Here is a 26,749-nt window from a genome sequence, read left to right on the forward strand (position 1 = left end):
TGGGGATCTACACAACCGTCGGGTTCTAGTTCGACCATCGGAATTGTTGATAAAAACCTAATCTCTTTGGAGATTTGGTGAGCTCTGCAATCGGACAGAGTTCTAAGAGTAGCAATAATACTCCCATAAAATCGATTCCTGCCTCTAAGGCATCAGGTACTACAACGAACAAAAGCTCCTTTTCGATGGGAAATATGGCGGATGCTTTGCCTAAAACCAGTAACACGACGGCAAGTAGTGGAAGTTGGGGATCTTCCGGGTACAATAATACTAGCATGGGCACTAATAAGAGCCCAAATCTTGGTGGTCCTTCAATGCGAAATATGAATAGTGGTAGTTCAGCTGGAAGTGGAATGAATGTTAATAGAGATCCATTCAGCTCTTTGGCTGGATTTGGATCAAAACCATCTGGTAGTCTTAATTCAGCTGGAATGGCCACAAAAAATAATAAAGCCGAGGATGATGGTTTTGGAGACTTCCAGAATGCCTCCAAACCAGGCCCTACCGCATTCCCATCAAGTAGTTCTGCTGCAGAGAATTTCAGTTTTCCAGGATCTACCAATTTGAATCAGAGCCCTGTGCAGACATCTGCTGGTGGTGACCCTATAGACATCTTATTCTCATCTCCTCAGCTACGGCTGGAAGTGCTACTGCGACTTCGGAAGCATTTGCAGGAAATTCATCTTCTGAAATTGATGACTGGGTTTGGATTCTGAATTTGGTGGAGGAGGACATGATGTGGGTGGTACAACCACTGAGCTTGAAGGGCTTCCACCTCCCCTGCTGGGCTATCGGGTTCTACAGCAAAAGGTAAAGGGATGGACAATTACAAGCAAGGTCAGTTTGCAGACGCTATTAAGTGGTTATCTTGGGCCATCATCCTTCTTGAGAAAACGGAGGATAATGCTGGTATGGCAGAGGTGTTGTCATGCAGAGCCTCATGTTACAAAGAAGTTGGAGAGTATAAAAAAGCAGTGGCCGATTGTACAAAGGTATACTTTGATATCTTAACGATTTGAATGTTGAAACAGTTACTTTTTTTTTTTTTTTTTTGGGTTTAAATTCAAACCATAGATGATGAGGTTAGTGCATATTAGAGATTGAACATAATTGTCATAGTTGTTGAGACTGCATTAATTGTTGGACAAATTAAACTAGATGCCTCTGTCTTGGGCCAAACTACTAGAGTGTTTTAAGCTTTTAGTTAATTATATTGATAAGGGCTTAAAACTAGAGAAAGAAAACGAAAACAAGGTGACATATTCTAAACTATCATACCTTAATTGAATGTACTTGTAAACATTTTGTTTGAAGCTCTTGGTAGCATGCGTGTTTAGTTCTTGAATTTAATAGGGATGGCTAATGCATAAATTCTACTGTATTGTGATTGTCCTTTTGAGATGGATGGATTGAATTACGTCATGATCCTTATCATATTTGTTTGGAGGGTGAGTTGTTTGCTTTGCGTTATGCTGTACAGGTACTAGAAAATGATGACACAAATGTATCTATATTGGTGCAACGTGCTCTCTTGTATGAGAGCATGGAAAAGTACAAGCTTGGTGCGGAAGACCTGAGGAGTGTTCTGAAGATTGATCCTGGTAATAGGGTTGCAAGAAGTACCATTCATCGGCTTACAAAGCTGGCTGACTAGAATCATTTTATTTTAGGCTACTCCATTTTTTTTTTTTTCAATTTCTATATATATAGTCACATCTTTTCACCCCTTAGCCATGATTTTTGGGGTTGATAGTAAAGTTTATCTCTCAGTGAACGGATTGTATTTATGATTGTCGCCCATCATATTATTTTTGTGTGTGGAATCTCATTTAACTTGAATTTAATACTTAGTAAATCAAACTTTTTTTTACATTTGTAATGACATATTCTTTTCCTCGTCATGCTCTTTGATATGTATTTTTAATTGTCTTTTTAAGACTATGTAGATAGAAAATTAATGAATTCCTTTTCCAGAGTGCACTTGAGCATGTTATTTGGTTTCACCTTGACTTGCTTCTCATATCTGGCATGCATCTCTGTATGTTTATGTCAATCGTTATTATGTATTTATTTCTCAATATAATATGTGACCCCATGGCTCAAGTCAAGTCATAACATTAAGGGTGTTTTTCCTGCCAACACATTAGGGGGTTTGATTTTATGTTTCTTTGGCATGCATCCCCGAATGTTTAATTCATATGCAATGTAATTTTCAAATCAGGGTGGAACAGGAGTTATTTGCAATTAGTGTGCCCACCGTGTTTAACAAATGTGCCCTGGATATTTTATTCTATTTATTACATTTCTATGAGAATTTTTTCTTGGGATTTATATGCTTTTTTATTGCCAGTTTCCACAGTTGCAGGATATCAAAATCTGTTCGTGTGTCCACCGTCATTTCTTTTTGCTTAGTCTTAAACAATTAGTTATATTAAAAAATTAAGCTAAGCATTCTTATTTATACGAAAGGAAAATTTTGAGAGTATTTTTTAATATAATTTTTTTTCATGCTTTTTTGAATATATAATTCCCAACCTCATCCTCATAATAATTTATTGTCGGCCCTTTCCCTAGCTTATTAATATCCTGGCTGGTCAAAGAAAAATTAATATCCTGGGCCTCTTCAATAAGATGCCTAAAGGCTTTTCCCCGGTCCAATAACGTATGTGGGTTTGCATAAAGCCCATAATAGCTTGTTAAAATCCATACCCAGCCACCATCATCAAAGCACTAACCTGCGTCCTTTTAGAATTCATTTTTAATTTTTAATTTTCGCTTTCTTTTTTGAACTTAACGTTAATCTTCTTTTTTTTAGTATTCACCATTTTTTTGGACAGTTGAGCCTGTTATTTTTCCAAAGCTGAAAAGATTTTTCCCCAAAAAAACTGCATTTAACAAAGAAAACAAGAAGTAACAAAAAAAATATAAAATAAAATGTTAAATTTTTTCTTGGGGTGCTTAAATTATTCAATTATTATTATTTATTAAATATATTGAATTTTTTGGCCAAATTAAATACATATAATAAATCTTTCGGCTAAAAAAAAAACTAAATATGGATTAAAATCCAGACAATGGCTTGATTTTATTTTTGATTGAGGATATTTTGCTAAATTTTGATTACAAACCCCACAATTTCATGGTCCCCGATTACTGGCTTACCAGGCTTTTCGACCTCCATCGTGATATACAGTTTCTAAGACTTTTTTGTTTGTTCTAGAAAATATATGGCGATCAGCTTTGAAGATAAGATTCTGTTTGTTACCTCATATTAGATAAACCTTGTTCCCATTTTTGGCCAACTTGAAGCAGTGACCTGTAAGAATAATAACAAAAATGACAATAGTGACAAGAAGCCGGAGAAGAAAAGCGGAGGTGGAAAGACTCGCAAGAACATTTACGGAGGAATCCAACAAAGGCCGTGAGGCAAGCGGGCCGCCGAGATAAGGGACGCACACAAGGGCGTTCGAGTTTGGCTCGGCATCTTCAACACCGTCGAAGAAGTCGCCAGAGCTTACGACCAAGCCGCCAACCGCATCCGCTGTGACAAAGCCAAGCTCAGCTTTCTGCCAGCTCCTCTGGCTCTAGTCCCCCTGGAACCGCCTCAAAAGAAGCAGTGCCTCCTCCCCGGCCAAAACGACGCTGTTCAGCTAAACCAACAAATCTCAAGCTTCGAATCCTTCTTCGATCGTGATGACAACAAGAACAACAATCTTAAACCACAATGACGCCGTTCAGCTCAACCAACAAATCTCAATCCTTCTTTTCGGTCTGGACGACAACAAGAACGACAACAAATCTGAAACCAAAACGTGCCGTTCAGCTTGACCAACATATTAACAACAATTGTATTGGATGTCAAATAATTAAATATAAAAATATTCTAGTCATTGAGTTAAATGTTAGGTCCAACTTGAGTATAGCATGAACAATATTATATACACTACTTTGAAAGAAAATGAAAAGGAAATCGTGTGTATTTGTGTATATATATTAATTATTTAACTTTTGGATTGAAAAGTAAATACTGTTAAAAGAAAAGTTCTTAAAAGTAATCCGTTGACTTCTGTATCTTAATTAAACAGGTTAAAAATGAGCAAAGCATTATATTCCAATTCTAATCGAAGTAATAAATTATCTTTTCTCGTAGTGTTGCGTGCAATTATAGAAAAAAAATAAAGTGTGTGCATGTATTAAAAAAAGAAGAAAAAAATTGGAGGGAATGACCCAAAAAAATTAATATTTATTTTAAAGGATCCTAAAAACTCCAATTATTTAAAAAGACAAAATATTAAGATAAAAATATAAAAGTACCAGGCTAGCCCTAACTGAGCTCCTACAGTTTTTCTTGCCACCACAACTGAAATATTTCGTGGTTAGTGGCAAACGATTCCCCTCCCTCTTTCTCTGTGCATATTTGTGCCCACCTTCTATCAGTAAAAAACAAAAACAAAACGTAACGCACAGTATGTGGATGTCTAGTTATTAACTTTAGAATACAAATCTACTTGCGCAGTACTAAGATTAGCAAATAAATCAGATAACACCTAAACGTCCTGGTGAAACACACATGGTATCTTGTGGGAAGACATTGATGAAAAGGATGGAACTGATTTATTGACTTAACAAGCAACATCAAAACCAGCTCTAACTTCTTGAAGCAGTCCTGATTTTGATACAATTTGGAGTCTTATAAAAAAAACAGAAGAAGACTGAAAAGAACGCTCAATAAAATCATTAAACGAGACCTCCTAGTTAATAATATATCTAAGGAATTGGTTGGTAATAGAGCACGATAATGTCGTGCAATCCATGCAACTGACCTTCATTTTCAAAATCTCACAAACCAATCAACTCTCTCTGATAGTTTCTCCGTTGTAGACAAACCTGCCAGCAAAAGACGATCAAACTTGAAAAGCCATCTTTCTGCATCTGAAGATGGCAACTACATGGAGGAAGGCGGAGGAAAGAATGTAGGCTGAAGGGCAATTCCGTGTTTTTAATTTTATATTTTAATATTTGGTCCATTTAAATAATTATAATTTTTGAGATCCTTACTAATAAAGATTATTAAATTTTTTTCGATACAACAAAGTTTACGGATAAATATTCGAAAGTTAATTTTTTCACACTTAAGGGCATTAATGACATTTCATTTCTTATCTACATGGCTAAAACTTTTCTGGATACTGAAATAAAATAGTTTTAAAATGATTTAAATTATTAAAAATTAAAGAGATAATAAAAATAGAGAAATGAACTTATCATTCTTGAAAAATTATAAATTTGTAGTCCAAAATTTATAAATAAATTATTATATTTTGATCAAAAACTTTGTCATCACAAACATTTAAATTAAAATTTTAGAAAATTAGATGAAATCCGTAAGGCTTTGCGGCAATGATGAATCTTCAAATTTTAAAAATATGAAATTAAACCTACTTGAAATTTTGAATGGGAAAACTCATTTACGCAAATAATAATTGTTATCCCCTTTTTGAGTTTAACCAGACATTGCTATCAGCTAATATCTTATTTCATTAAGGAAACATGGCATCATTTGAGTGACAATAATTTTTTTCCTTTCAAAATTTTATATTTATATAGACAATTTTTTGAAATTTTAGAATATATAAATAACGACCTTTTAAGTTATTAAGAATAACATCGTCATATATGAAATTATATTTATAAAACAGTATAATAATTTAAAATAATAAATATCAGTTGTTTGTATTTAGAAAAGGTTGGGGAAAACTAATTTCCAGTATAAAAATTAGTCATTTATTCCTTTAATTTTGAATCAATCACAACCTTGTTCTTGAAATTTAACTCATTCAATTTTTATCTGTTTAATTCATTAGTCATTATAATTTCAAGAAGTATGTATTCCTTCATGATCAAAGTTATAATCGAGTCATTAAAATATGAGAATAATGTTTAAATTTTGAGCAATTGAATTGCACCCGGGTTAAATTTCAAGAGTGAACTTATTTTCCAGCCAAAAATATATAAATAAATTATTAATTATTTTGAAAAATAAATCACTACACTTATATTCAATTAATCAATTTGAAAAATGGCAAGGGACAGGAAACAGGGTAGGGTAAAATGGTAATTAACGTGAATTCGAGGGGTGAGAAGCTGAAGGGGTCATTCCAAACGAAACCAGCCCCCTAGTGCGATGCTTTCCACGTGTCCTCCGCCTTTTCTCCCTTCTTTTCTGGGCCGTTTAACTACCATCCACCCTTTTTCCGGGCCTTTCCTTCTCCTTTTTTATTTCGAAAATATACGTGCACTTAAAAAAAACACATAATTAAAAAAAGCTATTAAATAATTTAAATTATAAAAGAAATTATCACAGTACATTATTCACCTATTATTATCTGCATTTCCATTAATAAAAGAAAAAATATTTGTTCGAGTTGGGAACCATACAACTATATATGTAACATAGATTTGCCCTGCTTTTAGTATAGTGGCATGATAATTTGTAAAAATATTTGTATGCACTATTTAAACGTCAAATTTTGCCATAATTTTATTGAGTTTTTAGAATCAAAATCTAATTTTTCAGTTATATTTGTATAAAGCCATTCAATATTTAAAATATGTACTTCAAGGTGGAATGAAAAAAGACTACAATAAATTAATCAAGAAAAAAGACTCCAATAACTGTTAACCTCTCTCAATGGTATCGGTTAAGCCAGCATTGCTCGAGCTTCATGCTTGTTGCCTTATTGGTTAATTTAAAATAATTAATATTTTGGTTCTTAGTATAAGATATAATAAGTTAATTTGAGAAAATTAAAAAAATTTACTAAATTATTTAATTACAGCATATATTACATGATCTCTCTTAAATACTTATGTGAATTATTAAATAAGGAATTTACTAATATAAACAGTTTTAAATAATTCAATAAATTTTTTAGTTTTCTTAAATTAATCAACTGAATCTTATATTAAGGTCCTGTAATATATACTGAGATATTTTCTAAACAGACCAAGAGATAGTGCTCTCAATTGAAGGGACTTTAACAGCTTAAAACACGAGATCTTGCGTTTGAATTAAAATTTATGTAAACGTAGAAAATGTTTGTAGAAAAACTATTCCTAATTGAACCAAGTAACACTTGGATCTGAGAGGAAAAAATATTTTTAAAACGGAGATATTACTCCCATTCTTCTCCTTGACACGTCCCTCTAATCCTGCGATCTCCGCCGTCACGTCCAACTGGCTCATCGACCGTCCGATGATCAGTTCTCAATGTCCCTCCTGTGGGCCCCACGGTGTCGTGTTTGTGATGCCCTCGCTTTCTCTCTCCTATAAATCTACGCCCTTTTACGCTTTTCTTCCTCACTCCCGTTTCCTTCTGCTTTTTCCCTCCGCGTCGTTTCTTGTTTTCTTGCTTTGATGTGCTCCTCTCTGAAAAACTGAGAATCTGGAAGTATGTGTGGAGGCGCTATCATCTCCGATTTCCTCCCTCAGAAACTTGGTCGGAAATCGACCGCCAACGACTTCTGGTCTGACCTGGAAACTGTCGCTGACCTCTTTGGACTCGATCCTACCGCTGCTCTTCCTTCCAAACACAGTCTGAAGCCTGAAGCTTCCCTTCATGATCAGAAACTCCCTCTGATTCCAACTACCCCAGGTAATTATTCTTATTTCTTCCAAAACTATTATTACTTCAGATTCTATCTCAATATTGTAAGCTTTTTTCTCTCAAAGAATTCCGTATTTGTGTTTTGAGTGGTATGGTGCTCCATTTTTGGTTTTGAGTGGAGGTAATTCCAGGCTATTGAGTTTATAGATATGAGTGAAACAAGGATCTGTTTTTATTAAGCGTATAGTCGATTTCTCTATGAAAACCTTTTTTTTCCCCCCCAGTGTATATGATTTTATGCGTAACCTTACTTTTTCTCAATCTGGGTTTAAAACCTGAGATTTCTGCTGGGTATTTCAATAATTTTCTTTCGGTTGGTGGTTGATATTCATGAGTGTCTCTTTATATTTTGTGTGAATCTAGAGAGAGAGAATGGCTCGCTTCCTTTTTCTCTCTCTAAAGTAAATAAAACTGACAAAATAAGAAAAAAAAAATGTGGAGCCTCTCAACAGAAACGGAGAGCTCAGTTATATTCCAGGGTTTGATGATAGGATCGACTACCAAGAGACGTCCGTTTTTTTTTTTTTTTTGTTTCTTGTTGGCCTCTCTTATTCACGTTGAACCTGTTCATTGAAAAGAAAACCATTTGAAAAAAAAAAGGGTAGATATCTCTTTTGAAAATTTAAGCGAAGAATCTGCACTTGATGTGCCGCAATCACCTCATAGTATCGATAATAATTATGATATTGAAATCCCACTGCATGTACAGTCTCTGAGACTCTTTTGGTGCCAGAAAATATATAGCCATCAGCTTTAAAGATAAGATTTTGTTTGTTACCTCATATTAGATAAAGCTTTTTTCCCATTTTTGGCCAACTTGAAGCAGTGACATGTGAGAATAGTAACAAAAGTGACAATAAAAACAAGAAGCCTGAGAAGAAAAGCGGAGGAGGAAGGACTCGCAAGAACATCTACAGAGGAATCCGCCAAAGGCCGTGGGGTAAGTGGGCGGCCGAGATAAGGGACCCACACAAGGGCGTCCGTGTCTGGCTTGGTACCTTCAACACCGCCGAAGAAGCCGCCAGAGCTTACGACAAAGCAGCCAAGCGCATCCGCGGGGACAAAGCCAAGCTCAACTTCCCGCCAGCTCCTCCTCCTCCTTCGTCTCCGACTCCGACTCCGGGTCCGGCTCCCCTGGAACCGCCCCAGAAGAAGCAGTGCCTCTTCCCCGTCCAAAACGACGCCATTCAGCTCAGACAACAAATCTCAACCCTCGAATCCTTCCTCGGTCTGGACGAAATCAACAACAACAAGAACAACACCGCTGATGTTTCGCAGCCGATGGGAGCAGGCGGTGGCATGCTGTCTGAGTGGGACCCCATGGACGATAGCTGGATGCTGAACGACGTCGTTATGCACTACCTGCATCATAACGTTCACTTCTAGAAGAAATCTTGATATGGATCAGTGACGATATGACGATATATGTATGTATGTTTGTGTAGAAGTACGTCGTTTAGTTTATGCTTGTGGCTTCATCGTCGGCGAACTCATATTGTAAGTAATCAAATGCTTGGTGTACTGTGTTGAACAGGGCGTGTGGAAGATTGCATGTTTGTTTTTTGTTTATTAATATATATTATGAACTATAATATTCTCCAGGCGTACGAACAAAATATATAAGGTTGTTGTGTCGAATATATAAATATATATATATATAAATAAAAAAGGTGGTTGTCGTATGTGAAACTAGATGTTTGTGAGGTGCATGCACGAGATCTAATGGGGAAGATTGCTAGTTTAAATAAAGGCTACTTGTTCAGAAGTGATTGAATATTTTAATGAGAGTATATAATATTATTAAAATAAGGTTAGTGTACGTGAGAGTGCAATTATGTGTATGTACATGGTGAACAAGCAACTAGATAATAAATAATATTATTTAATTAATTAAAAATGTAAGCACAGAAAATGATGGTAATTTCGTTGCAGTTCGCGTAACATATGTTGTATATGCTTTTCGATCCACACACACGAGATGCACTGTGCAATTTATCGTCCCTTAATTAATGAATAGGAATCATTTCCCCTTGAGCTATATCTTCGCTTTATCGCTTTATTGAGGATCCAATATATATACACTCAAGCACGCACATATAAACATTGAGAATTAATCGGTCACACGTGTACATGGGCATGCATAGTTAGGTTTTCATTCCAAGTTAATTAATAGTACCTCCGGTCTTAAACATGAGAGCTAGTTGACTAATTTGATTAGATTAAGAAAATAAGTTGAATTAGTTATTTGTAGTAAATATGTATTGTCTTTCTTAAAATATTTTTTCTAATCAAGTACTCCTCCGGTCCTTAATATAAGACCCATTTTACTAATTTGATTAGATTAAGGAAGTTAGGTAAGTTAGTTAATTATAAGAAATGTGATACGTTTTTCCTAAAATACCATAATCATCTTTCTTAATACCCCTCTTCCTTTTCTATTTGGTTATGATTGAAGGAGTATCTATAGGGGTAATTTAGAAAAAATTGATAAATATGAGAAATGGGTCTTATATTTAAGACCAAAACTAACTCAGCAATTGGGTCCTATATAAAGGACCGGAGGAGTATTTTAGTTAGAATTATTATTATTAGAAAAACTACTTTAAAAAATATATATAAATATGAGAGACAACGTGGATTGAAATCTTATATTGAAATCAAAATAAAAATCAAATGAAGTTTTATATCAAGAACTGAAAATCTTATCTCATGAGTCGCACATTAAGAAGGTTATCTTGAAAGAGAGATATCGTAAGACTTTAAACTCTCCAACCTTAACGGCCAGCTCTTGAGGTGTGATTCTCTTGTTGAAGTGCCATAATAAATATATTTGACAAAAACGTTATCTTATTTTGAAAAACTTGTGCTGGTTATTCACGTCTCAATACTAAACACATAATTGCCGTGCTACCTCCAGTCATTAATATAAGAATTAGTTGACTAATTTGAGTAGATTAAAAAACTAGTTAAATTAGTTATTTGTAACAAATAGGTGTTGTCTTTTTTAAAATATCCTTACTAATTAAGTTTATTGATTAGAATTATCATTATTATAAAGACAGAGTATATTAGAATCTTATATTTAAAGTCAAAATAAAAATCAAACAAATATTCATGTTAAGGATCGGAGGTAGTGTATTAATTTCTTTGACGGTGTTAATTACAAGCAGAGTGCAGGATCTCGAGTTTATGTATAATCGCTTTTTAATTTTGAGAATGCATTGGAAGTTTAGAAGCGTAGCTCGCTAGATGAAGCACTTATATATGTGGCGGATTTGAAACTTTGGTGCATATATCAGGGCAAGAACAAAATACTACGAGTATGATTACCAAAAGAACATATATTATATGAGTATATCTAAAAAATGAAAAGAGCTCATCCAAAAAAAATTAGTTTATTAGCTAGAAGGAACATTCTTTTGTAAGCTGACGCTCTCAAGGAATGTATTGCACGACACTTAATCTATAATTATTATAATCCCATTCTTTTCCTACGAGTACGTATTCCCAGTGAAAGAAAGTTGGAATGCTAATATAAATTTCCCTACAATTATATCCATGAACAAATTACAAATGGCCACGAAGTTATGAGGAAGGGATGAGCTGATATTAACAACATATCAATTTCTAAACAAGTTTGACTTGATTAATAATAATGTTGAAACGAATTCGCTACTATGATGGTAATGATAAAACACACACATACACACACGTGTTTGTTTGTTTGTGTGTGTGTGTCTCAATGATAAAGCAGGAATCCCTTTATTGGTGCATGTTCCTTATTCTTCAAACGTCCTAACACAATAATTATTTGACTAAAATTGTTTTCAAAGAAGTGAAACCAAATTTGAAAAGAAAACCCCACCACCTCGACCCGTGTGAAACATTGTTGACCATATGCGTACTCTTACTTACCCATAGAACTATACGTTTCGTCCTTGGCTTGTTTTCGTTTCATATAAATATATATATTTATATATATTGCAATAGGTGAATTGAATTTTTTTTCAAACTCATATAATCATGCATCAAAGCGACATTAACCAAACAACATTAGTTAAATATTATCTCTAATTTTTAACATAAAAGCTAATTTGAGATTCAATGTGATAGATCCTAGTCAATTTTATATCTCTCGTGTTTATTCTTTTTTCCCCCCTCCCAGTGTAGTTTTTGTAGTAGCTGGACATATTAAAAGTTTTATCATATGATGGTTCTAGCTAGTGCACGTGATTAATAAAGATATTTTAGAAAAAAAATACATATTTATTATAACTAACTAAGTAGTTGACTTAATTAATTTTTTTTAATTTATTCAAATTAGTCAACTATCGAACAAAGGAGATTTTACTCTAGGCATAGAAGATAATGCGATATTAGGAAAATTAGGAATCCTCTTTCTTTAGATTGGAGCATCAAACCAGACCCCACACACACACACACACGAAAGACGATGAATATGCGAATTAGTTGGCTAGAGAAATTCACAGTATCATTATCCGGCCCCCTTTTGTTTATTTTGTTGACCCTCCATTATGATCTAATTGGATGAATTGCGCATAGGCTTGGACTAAAGCTTGGAAAACGGACATTCGCCAAACTGATGAACTGAAATTTGCTAAAAATTATTTTGATAATTTGCATTTACAAAACTAACTTTTCATGTGCGATTTTTTTTTTCCTGGTAATTTTGCAAAGTGAGTTTGAAAAGTAGTCAAACATCAGTTAAGGCAAAGGTCCGGTAATTTTCCAAAACTTCTCTGCACTTGTAGAATTGGAATCAGATATAGCTATGGTGTGTAAAATAGTATACAAACTCGTAACTCCATATATATATACATATATATAGCTTTAACATTGCCCTTCGATTTAAATAATATAGAGAGGGGAGTTGGGGAGGGGGAGATTTTATTAATTTCGTGTGTGTTTGTGTGTGTGTTAATGTATTATAGATCATTTCTGCTCTGCAATTTAGCTGCACATTCTTTTTCATTTTTGGCGTCCCGTGAACGGAATGGTATATCCTCGTTTTACCCTCGTTTAAGGTCCAAGATATACTGAATCTAAATAAGTCAGTGATATATTTGATAAATTTAAATATTGTATAAAGTTCACATCTTTTTTATATGATGTCAATTGTAGAATATCTAAATTTACCCATTATGTGATAAAAATATATATATAATAAAAAAATAATTTTGAAAGATGAACAATAAGCTTCATGTCTATATTTCAGCAAACAAAAATTTAAATTTGTAAATGGTCATAGAATGATATAACGAATGTTATATTAAAAAATATTTAGTAATTTTTTCCGGAAAGAAAGAAAAAGAAGAAGGATCCATGGGAGAGAAGTTTCTGAATTGGATTTTGAAGTCACAATGGAAAAGTAGATCACAGAAATTATAATTCTGACGTCCTATGGGAATATCAAACGTGTCTTTTTACTTTTTGCTAGCTTTTGATGTAAGAAACTTAAAGAAAGTGAAACACTTATGAACTGCACCATAATGTTTCATGATGCCATAAACCTGCACCTTTGTGAATTTCTAAAGTGTTTGACTACGATCGATGTAGCGGTTGTTTGGTCGATAGAAAGGTGGCGGATGAAACATAATCAATGCAAAATGCTCTCTCCGATCTTAACATAAGAAATTAATTTTAAAATTTTAAAAAATTAGTTAAATTGGTTATTTATAATAAATATGTGTTTACTTTTCTAAACTATTGTCTTTAATCATATATATTAAAGTTATTCCTTGGTCCCTACAACCATTAGGAATATTTTGAAAAAAAATTATAAATTTTGAAAACAGAATATATTAAAATTTTATATTTATAATTAAATCGAACGTCTAATTAGTTCTTATATTAAGCAAGGGAGCAGTAAAAAATTTTTAAACACTTTTTCACTAGCTGACAAAACATGCATCAATATATAAAATAATTATTTTTCCTTAAAAAAAACTTTTTCACCTTTGGCGTAGAAAATCTTTTATTTTCTATACTAATGTGTATCGGTTAGAGAACTGATATAAAATAGATAGACTTCCTGCATTAGTGTACAGAAAATGAAATCGAATAAAATGTTCATTTTCATATATGTGTTCTGTAAAGATACTAAGAATATGAAAAAAGAAATTATCTTTAATTTTTATTAAATAAAAATATAAATTTTCTGGAAAAAAAAAACTCTCGTGCGGTGAGAGAGAGAATGGGAGGAAAATAATGAAGAGGGAATAATTATCGTAAAGAATAAGAATTGAATAGTTTTTTGTTAATATATCTTCATTCGATGAAATTTTGTAATTAATTAGCATTTCTATATATGAGAACGAGGGTTGATCGTAGAAAAGACCAAAAAAAAATAATAATAAGTCTAATGAAACGAACTTGAAAATTCAACTTGCCATGCAATCATAATAAGGAATGATTTATTAGTATAGATAACAGGAAAGGCCAATATTACAATTAGATAACAAAAGTACCAAACTCGGTTTCCCCATTATTGTACATATGACAGCATCACAGTGTTATTGTCTTCCAATTTGCATGATGCAGTCATTTAAATAGTCCAAATTTTATATTTTAAACTTGTTTATCTCACTTGCATTTTTTTATTTTTGAAACTTTGGAATTAAAAATTATTTTTCTGTTATTTTAAAAAAATAAAAAATTAAATATAAACATTTTAATAAACTGTACACAATATATATAGAGTGAGACAACTTATTTTTCAAACTCTTTACATTGTTGACAAATGATGGGTGCTTATATGGCGTTTTTCCAATAAGAGTTATATTTCAATTTTCTTAGATATGTTATAATTTCCACCCATTATTCGTGTTATATAAAATATAAAACTATTCATAGTTGAAATTGAAGTGTGGGGAAGGTGGTAAAGTCCAAAATTCCAAGCTATGATGCACACCTTCGTGAATGTAATGAAGTGTTTCCAAGTCAAATCAGAAAACATAAAGTTGGTGAGACGCTTTGAGACCAGAGAATTGAATAATTTGGACTGAACATAAAAGGTTCATGAACCGAACCCCTCATTTCTATAGGTGGGACCCTAACATGTCGTACTCTTGAATTTAATTAATAGGTGATTGAGCTATCACATCATCTTCATTTTTCTCTCTTTTCTTTTTTCAAACCCGCACTATACCCTGAGAAAATGACCAAAAAGGAAAGTTAACAATTATTAAATCTTAAATAAAATTTAATAATAATATTTTATTTAACGTTGACAATACTGAATTTGTAAAGGCTAATAAATTTTTATGGACATTTTATTTAGTATTTAATAATTTTTAACTTTTTTTGGGGTTATTTTCTCTTCTACATTTCGCTCCTAAATCTTTTCCTATTTAATTCAGGGCATGAGAATGCTCATAATCTGTAATATGTGCAAGGGAAAATTGCCAGAAACAATTTTCATTATAAAATTTATTGCTAAAAAATATGTGCAATCCATCTTTCACAAGTGCAATAACTTTTTAGTTGAAGTATACTCTTCTAATCTTCTGATCATATTTATAAGACGTTTTCAGCATATTTTACATAAATCAAGAAAAACTTTAAAATGCATTAATTCTCTATTAAAATATAACAAATTTTTAATTTTATCTATATTTAATATATACATCTTTCAAAAAGATAACTACTTATACTATAATAAATAAAGGATAAAATAGTATATTCATATTGAAAATTTAATAAAGTGACTTATAAATATGACTAAAAAAAAACTTTCTCTCTTTACTCTATAAACAAGACCAAAGAAATATGTTTCATCGTTCATCAATAAATCCCAATAATTGTTCAGCCTACTAATACCATATTGCTTTCGCCTTTCGGGTATACATGCACCCCAATAAGCGTGTGTTTTTGTTTAAAGTGTTTATACACACACGCCAACATATTATTAATATATCTATGTTATTAGGAAAACATTATAAATTAATACTATCTTGGATCCTAAATATAAGAATAATTTTATAGTACAAATTACACTACAAAATAAATTTTATATTTAGGATAAGAGGTGGTCTTATCACCTTAACCTCCAGGGAAAAATACAGACTCGCACTCTTCTTCTCAATTTTTTTTTTAAATCAAAAGCTAGAGAAAATTAATGGGGGAAAAGCTAATGGATGTGTCACAGTTTAAAAGAGTACGAGTACTCCTTTGATTTGAATGTTTCCAATCGGGTGAGTGGTGCAAATGATTCCATGATCTGATTATTCAATATTGTGTGTGTAATCATATATATACAACTTGTTCACACACACACACACACACACCATATATCTCTTTGTTTTTTTATTTGTCTATTTCTCATACAATATTATTTCTAAATTGTGAACAAAGCCTAAAGTTATTGAAGACCGAAATAAACACATAGCTATCATTTGAAAAAAAAAAAAATAAGCGCATTTTTTTGCCAGCAATATAATTTTTGTTGTGATTAAACTCTTCTCTTGCTTGATTAATGACAATGGAGAATATTGTATGTATTAACTTTTCTCAATGAATCCACAAATTCAAAAACGAGAAATATTTAATACTTAGATTCATAAATAAGTTATAGAAGGACGCGTGTGTATACTCAAACGAAATAAAATTTTAACACTTGTCATTTATATGTTTCAATTATCGAGTTCAATGTATTGAACAAAATAACACTTTATTTAAAAAAAAGGTGCTTTAATTTTTTTATTAGAACTATAATATATGAAAAACATAACTTTTACTTCTCAAAGTTTCACCCAATTTTCTCGCCAAAAAGTATTACCCAATTTGTTTAGTACTTGTGTTTTAATTATACTATTTGGTCTCTCTGATTTTAAAATGTCAAATAAATGATCTTTTGAATGCATTCAAATAAATGTTAAATAAATGGTTTTAAAATATGAAATGCATATGATCCTATGATTAAATGATCCTAGGATCATTTATTTCATATTGTAATGCCAATAAAATTACCAGAACCAAATTGCAAATTAGGTATAACTTTAACGGCTAAAGGTTATGTTTTTCATATATTTTAAAGGAAAATTTTCATTTAAGGACTGTAGTTGAGAATTTATATCAGACAACCCCAAAACATTCTAAAATATCACTGCAGGATAAAGGACCAAACTGAAATTAAAATTCAGAGTAAGATTACAATAATATCTCTCAATTTACAAGTGAAATTCGACAATTTACAACAAAAATTTGGTAATTTACAAATAACATAATGGAATTCACAACCCCAAATATAAGTGTTTAAGTGTAAATGGACAAATGAAGGGTATTATTGTAATCTTACTTTTAATTTTAATTTCAATTTGGTTATTTGGTCCTGCAATGATATTTCAAAATGTTTTGGGGCTGTCTAATATAAATTCTCAACTGCGGTCTTTAAATGAAATTTTTCCTATTTTAAATGCTTATTTTAACACAATATATGTAGTATTTAGAAATATTAAATTAAATTTATTTTAAATTTTATAAAGAAAGACGGAGCCTTTTTTTTTTTGACCAGGAGAAAGACAGAGCCTTGGTACAATATAAATTTTGTCGTTATATACATCTTAATGGTTCTAAAAAAATATATTTCTGAGCTTATCTGATCTATCAGCTGGATCCTATATATTTCAACGTCAAAAACTTTCTCTGTTTTCTTTAATTTGCCTATATATATATATATATATATATATATTTGTGTATATATCCAGTGTATCATCTAATTGTAAATTATGAATGTGATCTAGCAAACTATAAAGAAATATATGCTTAAAGGTAGGGCAACCCAGACTATCCCAAATGATAAATTAAAATAATGAAACAAAATTCAGGTTCATGGAACCAGGCACCTCAAAAAGTTTGGTTCTAAACTTGTAAACAATATAATATATGGAAGTTAACCTAGTCAGAATTAGTTGAGATATATATATATATATATATATATATATATATGGGGGAACCCTACCAGTGGGCACTACGTCAACTAGGATTATAATCATTTTGGTGACCCATTTGCTTATATTTTAATTATTAAAAAAACAATCAATTTGTGATATGATTTGTCTTTATCGTATCACTAATATATATCATTGTCTCTATTTGGATCAAATAACAAGTTGTCAGGATAGTATTTTGTGGGGAACATTTTGTGATTGCGTTTGTCCCCATCCGCGATCAAGATGCATGCATGAATATCGAAACTGTTAAATATTGCCGCCATTTATTGTGACATCTTTCTCAGTAGATAAGAATAATGGGATTTCTTGCCACTGTGATGAGCAGCCACCACAAGTTATCATCGTTTTTACTGATCACTCTGAAATACAAGTACTTAAAAAAAGAAAGATCTTTTTTTAATTATTATTATTAGTTTTTAATCTTTTCACACAAGGAATCTAGAGAAAACAAGAAGGCAGACCATACATATATATTCAGCTTAATTTTGATTCTTCGTGCTTTACTTTGAAAAGAGAAGGGAAAGAATATAAAGAAAATTTCTCAGTGGTGGTATCTCGTATGATGTTATCCTGGTATTGATCTCTTGAATAGTTGAATGTTAATGTTGATGGATAATTAATTGTTAGTGTTTATGCTTTAATATTTTAACAATAAATGTCACATTTAAGACATCAAAGTGTCACAAGATCATATTTCCATGAAACCATTATATATATATATATATATATATATATATAGTGCCTTTGTTGTGGAATTAGGATCTCTCGAAGTTAAAAAGCTTTTCTGACTTTAAGGTCCACCCACCTCTTTTTGAATCTCAATATTTCACATTAACTAAATTAAAATTTACAAAATCCGTTTATTTTTCTTTTTTTGAGGTTAATTGTTAGTGTTTTATGCTTTAATATTTTTAACAATAAATGTCACATTTAAGACATCAAAGTGTCACAAGATCATATTTCCATGAAACCATTATATATATATATATATATATATATATAGTGCCTTTGTTGTGGAATTAGGATCTCTCGAAGTTAAAAAGCTTTTTCTGACTTTAAGGTCCACCCACCTCTTTTTGAATCTCAATATTTCACATTAACTAAATTAAAATTTACAAAATCCGTTTATTTTTCTTTTTTTGAGGTTAATTATGCTATATATGCATTGTGCTTACTTATCGCTATTTTCTTAATATAAAAGTTAGATAAAAAATTTATTTTAATTTTAAATATAAAATATCAATTCAATTTATGTCTCAAGTCAATATATAATAATTATTAGGAAGGTAAGAATTATGAAAGAAACATAATTAAAACCAATTTACATCCATCACAAACTAAAATTGCTGAAAACAAATGATTCCGTTTGAGTTTTTTATTCTATATGTAGTACTACCTTCTGTTCTTAATATAAGATCTTATTTAATTTTTATTCTTGTCTTAAATATAAGATCTAAATCCATTATGTTTCTAATATTTATGTATTTTTTCTAAGATAATTCTTTTAACAATAATAGTTCTAACCAATACACCTAATTAATAAGGATATTTTAAAAAAAGCAACACCTATTTATTACAAATAACTAACTTAACTTCTGTAATTTCTTAATCTCCTCAAATTAGTTAACTAATTTTTATGATTAGGATCAGAGATATAGTATCATATAATTTTAAATGAATCAAATCAAATAAAAACACTTACGCATATGCATTATGCTGCATGTGATTTGATTTGAGTTGATTTCTTGTTTTTTTGGGGCCAGAAAGTAAAGTTCTTTTCTTAAAGCTCGATTCTATACTGATAACTGTTACTTTTGCCCCAAACATTTGACATATTCAGCTTTTTACAGTTTGCTTTTACCAGTTTTTCCGTACAAGATTTCTCTAATTTTTCCTGCTAAGAGATTTCATTGTTTTTCCCTTACAAAAGATTTCCAACATATACAGAGCATGGCCAAAAGAAAAAGAAATGAACACAATTTTGGCCACAAAAAGTGCCAAATTGCTGACATTTGTATGCGTATATAAAAGTTAAAGATTCAAATACTCCAACATATATTAGGAAAAAATTATTATGCATCTATAATTTGGTGCTCAAGACTTGGGAAAAAATTGTGGTTTCCTTTTATTTATGTGCGGGCCGTGACTTTATGTTACGGTAACTTTTGATTATGTTCGTAATTATTCTTTTTTTTTTTTGGGTACAAATGAGTGAAAACGCTTGGAATTAAAATAATTTACGGGACAATGAATCTTATACACTCTTTTTTTTTCCCCCGTCAGATGCAACTAAATTCTGTAAGTAAGACGGACCCATAATTGATATACAGTGCTTTGTTTTGGTTCCGGTCAGATGCAAACATTCATATAAAATAAGATAAAATTCTTTTTATATACTTATCTTGTATACTGTAAATTACAATTAAAAATATATTCTTAAACGCTCTAATCTTATTCTGAACAAGCCCTAAATACAATAATAAAATCAGTCTTGGCTAAAATATGAGCAAAACAATTTTTTTTTATCCCTTGGAATGGGTCACAGTTATGGGTCCCAGCGGTAGTCCATGGGATTCTTGATTTGAAAAGAAACGATGTTAAATTTAAAAAATATATAAAAATTATATTAATTATTTTTGTAATGTTTTTTACAATATTTGTAATGGCTTTGATAAGTTAACATCTGTTAAAATTGGCTATTTATTATTTTAAAATTTAAAAAGTATTTTTTCTGTCATTTTTTCGTTAAATTATTTGCATTAGATTTAAAAATAATTTTCAATTTTTTTGAGTACAAAATAATTTTCAATTTTGGTTTGTTGTAGACCTGTTATATGTTAGGCCCAATTGTTTTTGGTAGTTGGCCCAATTAAGGGCTGAGCATGACTTTGTTTTATTGCATCGATATTCTTGCCATTTCAATAATGTCTAACAATTTCAGCTTATTATCATTACTAAATTAGAAAATTAGAGAACTTGTCCAGAAATTATTGTCTTTAAAAAAAAATACTGAACTGTTATTAAAAAAAAAAAAGATAATAGTACCCTCGAAAGGTAGAGCATATATAAGCCCAACGCCCGTTTATAATTTTCTTGTTTTTCCAAGGAATATACACCTGGGTAGGAAAAGTCCAAATAACAAGAACTAGTTGTTGGCGCAAAAAAAAAAAAAAAAAGAACTAATTAATTGTCCAAAATCGAATCAATCTCCCCACAAAATGGAACCAAATTCTTGGCTGACAATTCCACATGATTATATATGCAAGTGTCAACGATAAGAAAGTCCAGCATGGCCTTCAGGAAATTTTCAGGATTTCAAAAGGGAAATATCAAAACAAAGTTTGAAGTTTGAAATTAGGCCTCTAAATCTTCCTCTATAAATATTTGATTTCTGGACCTCTCTACACATATCTCATTATTACATCATCATCATCATTATTTTGGGTAACAGTTAAGAATTGGAACTGTTTTTGTTGGATCACGGACTCACTCAAAATATTTAATAAGCTTAATTAGTTAAATTAAATAATGTTAATATTTAATTTAATGTATATTAAGTTTGATTTAAAAAAATAAATAATCAAATGTGAATTGATCAAGCCTAAATTCAATGCTCTTTCATTAATTCATTAATTAAGATATTGTCAGTAACTATGATAAATCGATTATAATTAGTGTTTGATGGATATGAATATATACACACACACACATATATATATGATGATAATGATTAATTATATTTTATATTCTTTTTTTTTTCCTGAAATTATATTTTATATTCAATCACCTACGTATTCTATAAATAAGAAGGGTGCTTCCATCGATGAAAGCTGAAACGGCGTACGGAGAAATATCATTAACTTTTTTTGAAATGCATTCACTACTCAATTACCTGTTCCAAACCCGAATCTGGGTTAAATTAAAAGTTAAAAAAGAGAGTAGATTTTAAAATGATCAAAGTATCGTTCTCAGATTCTATATAAAATCTATCCGTTTAATCTGTTTACCTTCAAATTAAACGAAGAATACTTTACCAAAAAAAAAATAAACGAAGAATATATATATGTATAGACACACACAATAAATATTAATATTAATTAATTTTTCTTAGAAAAAAATATTAATTAATGTTAATTCATGCAGGTCTTTTTAATGTAATTTTTTCCCAGTCGCCAGCCGAATCAAATATCTAATATCTCTTTCATAATCCAAATTTGTTATCTTGGATCGATTATCTGAGGTCCAAATCAAAATAAAGAAATGTTTAAAATTAAAGCCCTCATAATTAATAAGTGTAAGCTTTCCAGTATTTGAATTTGTATAGGGATAACTTAGTATCTCAACCAACAGCTTGTTCGTTACTACTCCGTCCCTTATTATAAGATTTTTTTTAATTAAATTGCGCCATTTAAAAAAATAGTTAAAATTGGTTAAAAGCAATTAATATGTAGCAAATACAATTTTTTTCCAAATACACCTCTATATATAAATGAGTAGATGTGAGAGAATAATAGTGAAATAAATGGATAAAGAGAATGTATTAAATGTATTAAACTATGAGTAAAATATGTAATAATGTATTAAATATTAAGACAAACTCAAAAGAGATCTTATAAAAAGGGACAAACCTATTCAAAAAATTAAATCTTATAATAAGAGTATGATTTTAGTTTTTATCCTCATTCGCTGTGATATATTTGAGTTTTAATCTTGTTGCAGCTTTTGTTATCATCAATATGGTTGAAAGAGTATCCATAGGGGTAATTTAGAGAAAATTGATAAATATGAAAAATAGGTCTTATATTTAGGACCAAAACCAACTCACCAATTGAGTCCTATATTAAGGACCGGAGGAGTAGTTATTTTGCTGATATTTTTAGTTATTCTGCCAGATTATGCAGATAGGAGGGTGATAAACTGATAATGAGAAACATCATAAAATTCCCTAGCACCTTCCGTACCTGGCATCAAGGAAATTTTTTTTCCTACCAGTTAATAATGGAGTGGCAGTAACAGAATCTAGAACAGAGTAACATCCCTTCACCCCCCGGGATGATTGACCCTCCTACGAAAGACCATCCAGAATTTTTTTTGCAGAAACAGGGAACAAAGCACTAAAGTTGACCAATTCAACTGTGTGCTCAATAGCTCAGTCAAAAAAATTCGATCTTCTAGAATCAGCAAAATAAGCACAATGGAACATCTAAATTTAGAAATTAACAAGAAACTATAAATAATATGAGAATTACGTACAGTATATTTACGAGAAGCAATAGAAAATTGTTTAAACGACCAATTAATTACATAAATGATCCCAGCTCTCAGCCTACTTTCCTAAAAGGATATATTTCGATGCAGTAAAAGGTACCAAATCGTTGGCACCGGTTTCCCAAGAACTTTTCCTCTGTCAGCACCCACAATGCCGTCCGCAGCCGATCGGATAATCTTCTTGAACGCAAAATGGAGGCAATTAGAAAGCATGATCCAGGACAGCACCTCATAGACAAAATCAAAAGCAGGATCCGAATGCGAAGACGACGATTCATCCCCGTCACGCCCTTCACCAAATCCATTATAGTTCCAACCGCCGCCTCCAAAACCACCGTCATTACCCCCAGAAGGACCATCGCCACCGTCACCGGAAAGGAACCCCTCGTCTCCGACGTTCTCGGAGTCATCACCGGATAACCTGCGCTTATTTCGTCGTTTTCTGCGGAGAAGGGTCCGACGAGGTACTCTGCATGAACATGATTTGGCAGGTGGTGAGGCGACAGCGTCGACGGCATTACTGCTCACCGATGAGATTTGCAGAGCTCTGGCGGACGGTGATGAAGAAGATGACTGCTCCGCATATGAATCAATCAGAGAGAGGGTATTGCAAGCATGAAAGTTTCGAAGTAGGATTTTTGCGACTCCGATGCCATTCGAAGCGGCTCCAATGGTAGTGTCAGCGACAAGAAAGTGAACCACAGCCATCGTAAAATTTTCGGGATCGGGAAAGGAGAATCGAAGCAAACTTTTCTCAACAAAGGTGAGATCTATGGATGGAGTCTTGGCGGGGAAATATCGAAGAAAGGGAACGAGGAGTCAATTTCGAATCAAATTCGATTCTTCTTTTCCTTGTATATGACGAAGCTCGCCTTAAACGCAACGTCTTGTTCCTTGAGGCTCGCATAGTTTGACTCGATTTATAGCCTGTTGGCCTTTTCTTTTAAATTTAAAATTAGAATATCCGATTAGATCACTTAAATCAAATAAAATATTTTTTGTTAATCTAATTGCTTTCTTATTGCGGAATAACCATCACTCTAATAATCTCAGTAATTAGAGAATACTTCTGTGATCCTATTTATAAGATACTTCAAATATGTTTCATACATATTAAAAAAAACCTTAAATTATGTTAATTTCATAAAAAATATAATAACTTTTTAATTTTATCCATATTTAATATATACACTTTTTAAAAAATAACTATTTACACTATAATAGATAAAAGATAAAACAGTATATCCATATTAAAAATTTAATAAAATGACTTATAAATAAGACTAAAAATATTTTCTCTTTCTATCTTATAAATAGGACTAAAAAAGTAATAATTGCCTCTACTATATCTACTCCTTGCTAATAAATGTTCATTGGCCACATGTGCTGGAATTCTGACTCAAACTTGAGGCTTATGAATTGACATGTTTTATTTATTTTTTTTGGTTTGTTCATATGTTTTCATAAATAGTTGGGAGAGTTGCAATAAAAAAAATAACTATTAAAAATGCTTAATAATAAGTATTGAGTTATTATTTTTTTACTCTGAAATTTATTATTACAAAGTATGACTATGAGTGCCGAAGTTTGCTATATGAACAGTGGCAATATCATATTTTACTTGACCATTTCAAATACTCCTCTGGTCCTTAATATAAGACCCATTTGACTAATTTGATTAAATTAAAGAAGTTAGGTAAGTTAGTTAATTATAAGAAACGTAACATGTTTTTTTTTAAAATACCATAATCATTTTTCTTAATACTCCATCTTTCTTTTCTATTTGATTATGGTTGAGGGAGTATCCATGAGGGTAATTTAGAAAAAATTGATAAATATGATAAATATATCTTATATTTAGGATCAAAACCAACTCACCAATTGGATCTTATATTAAGGACGAGAGAAGTATTATGCCACGTATGAGCTTCCCCTTAAAGTAAGGTCCAGAATCAAGTAGCTGCATGTGTTTGATTATGAAAATGAATTACTACCAATTTTTGTCTCTAAAAGTTTTACCTCATTTGGTCTTTGGTCCGATATGATTTCACACTATAACACTTAAAAGTGCCAAGAATAATAGACAAGTCATCAAATTATCAAAGCAGTATAGAATAAAAAAGTGGAAAGAGAAGGGGGTGGGGATGCAAAATACATGCATTCTTAGTAATGCTCTTTTTTGTGCAGGTGACATCAAAGCTTTATTTTTTTTTTTAATTCCTTATAACCTTCATTTTATTGTATGAAAAAATTCATAAAGAATATCTATATTCTTGGTAATGCTTATCATATAAAATCTTTAAAAAACTAAAATGAAAAAAGTGAGATTTTCACAGTGTTGCAGTTGTCCGATAGCGGAGACTTCTTCGTGTTAATCTTCCCAGGGCCCGTTATCTATTTCTAGCGGCGGACGTACGAGCGACGGAGCCGGCTTCCCCCATCTACCTCTCCCATTCTCAATCCAAAATCACACCGTTTTGATGTACAAAGATAGGAGTGGCCACTTTTTTTTTTTTGTTGTTCGAATGAAATGGAGTGGCCAATTTTTTTACCCAACTTTCGCCACTTTAAAATATTTTTTTAGTTATAGTCAGCATTTTAAAATAATTTTTAGTATGCTTATCATTTTAAAATATTTTTAAATAGCACCCAGTACTTAACAAGCTGTATCGTGAAATATTTTTTTTAGTAACATTCATTATTCTAAACCAATTTTTAATATATCCAGTATCTTATAGTATTTTTTTTTTATAATACCTAGTATCTTAAAATTAGTTTAGAAAATATTTCAAGATACGTCTTGCTAGATGCTTGATGCTACTGAAAAGATATTTTAAAATACTGAATGCATTATCTAATATTTTAAAATAATTTTTAGTACACTTACTATCCTACAATATTTTTCTTAATAACCTAAATTAGTTTTTATCACATTCAGCACCTTACATTATTCTTTTATATCCTAAAATATTTCAAGATGTAGCTTACTAGATATTAGTTCCTATTAAAAAATATTTTAAAGTGTTAAATATATTAAAAATTATTTTAGGATAATAGATACAAGTGAAAAAAATATTTCAAGAGGGACGAATTGGGTTGCAAAATTGAAACAAAACAAAAAGCAGACAGCCCCATTTTCATCCCAAAACGGTGTAGTTTTGAGTAGAGGAGGGGAGTAGGGAATAGAGACGCGAGGGGCAGAAGAGAGAACCGGTTCCGCGGAGGACGGGGTACACCTGACCCGGGACCGAGGGGAGTAAGTTAGTAACCGAAGTGACGGTGGGGTGTAGTGGGGCCCACGTATAGCACGCAAAAAATTTGTGCCATGACTGACGTGGGCCCCACTGACCAAGACCAGCCCGGCTTTGACTGAACGTTAACACACTTCAAAAGGGTATCGCCATCTCATGCAAAGGAAGTCGCTGGCACAAATGCTCACATAACAGACCATTTTCAGTGAGCACAACAGAAGCACAGCAAATCAGTATTGAGTAAGCAATTTTATATAAATGCTTAATTACCTGATTTTTTTAAAAGGTTTTTTAACTTATACTCAGTTCAAACCTTAATGAGCCCGTTTGGAACAATTTATGAGTAGCTTATAAGCTGCTTTTTAATAGTTATTTACAGAATACGAGATAAGTATATAAGATGGGTTTTGTCTCAGGTTATGTGAAACGTGCTTATAAAAGATTTCTATCACTCTGTCAAACGGGAACAATATATGCTGCATTTAACTATTCTGAATATGTTAAAAAAAAAAAGATAAAGTGATTAATTATAATAAATATTACATAATTTCACAGTTATATAGCATTATATATTATATTATATTATATTATA

General features: G+C 31.4%; 3 protein-coding genes across 4 annotated transcripts; 2 read left to right on the forward strand and 1 right to left on the reverse strand.

Moving 5' to 3' along the window:
* Nucleotides 1-12: 12 nt before the first annotated feature.
* On the forward strand, nt 13-1,988 carry LOC114751359 (sperm-associated antigen 1-like; the record flags this gene model as incomplete). Its single annotated transcript, XM_028940040.1, is given in 6 exon segments — nt 13-52; nt 55-626; nt 629-701; nt 704-775; nt 778-992; nt 1,481-1,988. Coding segments are annotated over 6 exon segments (1,146 nt in total), but the record flags the coding sequence as incomplete, so codon positions are not given.
* Nucleotides 1,989-7,354: 5,366 nt separating this feature from the next.
* On the forward strand, nt 7,355-9,274 carry LOC114751357 (ethylene-responsive transcription factor RAP2-3-like). Of its 2 annotated transcripts, none has more exons than XM_028940038.1 (2): nt 7,355-7,655; nt 8,491-9,274. In XM_028940038.1, exons 1-2 carry the CDS (start codon nt 7,454-7,456, stop codon nt 9,051-9,053), a joined length of 765 nt encoding a protein of 254 aa, XP_028795871.1. In that variant the 5' UTR covers nt 7,355-7,453; the 3' UTR covers nt 9,054-9,274. The 2 variants fall into 2 exon arrangements, with proteins under 2 accessions (XP_028795871.1, XP_028795872.1); XM_028940039.1 differs by having other exon boundaries at nt 8,494-9,274.
* Nucleotides 9,275-22,940: 13,666 nt separating this feature from the next.
* On the reverse strand, nt 22,941-23,672 carry LOC114751356 (uncharacterized). Its single transcript, XM_028940037.1, has one exon. The coding sequence runs from the start codon at nt 23,612-23,614 to the stop codon at nt 22,973-22,975; it is 642 nt and encodes a 213-aa protein (XP_028795870.1). The 5' UTR covers nt 23,615-23,672; the 3' UTR covers nt 22,941-22,972.
* Between the last annotated feature and the right edge of the window lie 3,077 nt (nt 23,673-26,749).

The sequence above is a fragment of the Neltuma alba genome, unplaced genomic scaffold, assembly GCF_004799145.2.
Source record: "Neltuma alba isolate B1F8T4 unplaced genomic scaffold, ASM479914v2 tig00006873_pilon, whole genome shotgun sequence".
NCBI classification, from domain to species: domain Eukaryota; kingdom Viridiplantae; phylum Streptophyta; class Magnoliopsida; order Fabales; family Fabaceae; genus Neltuma; species Neltuma alba.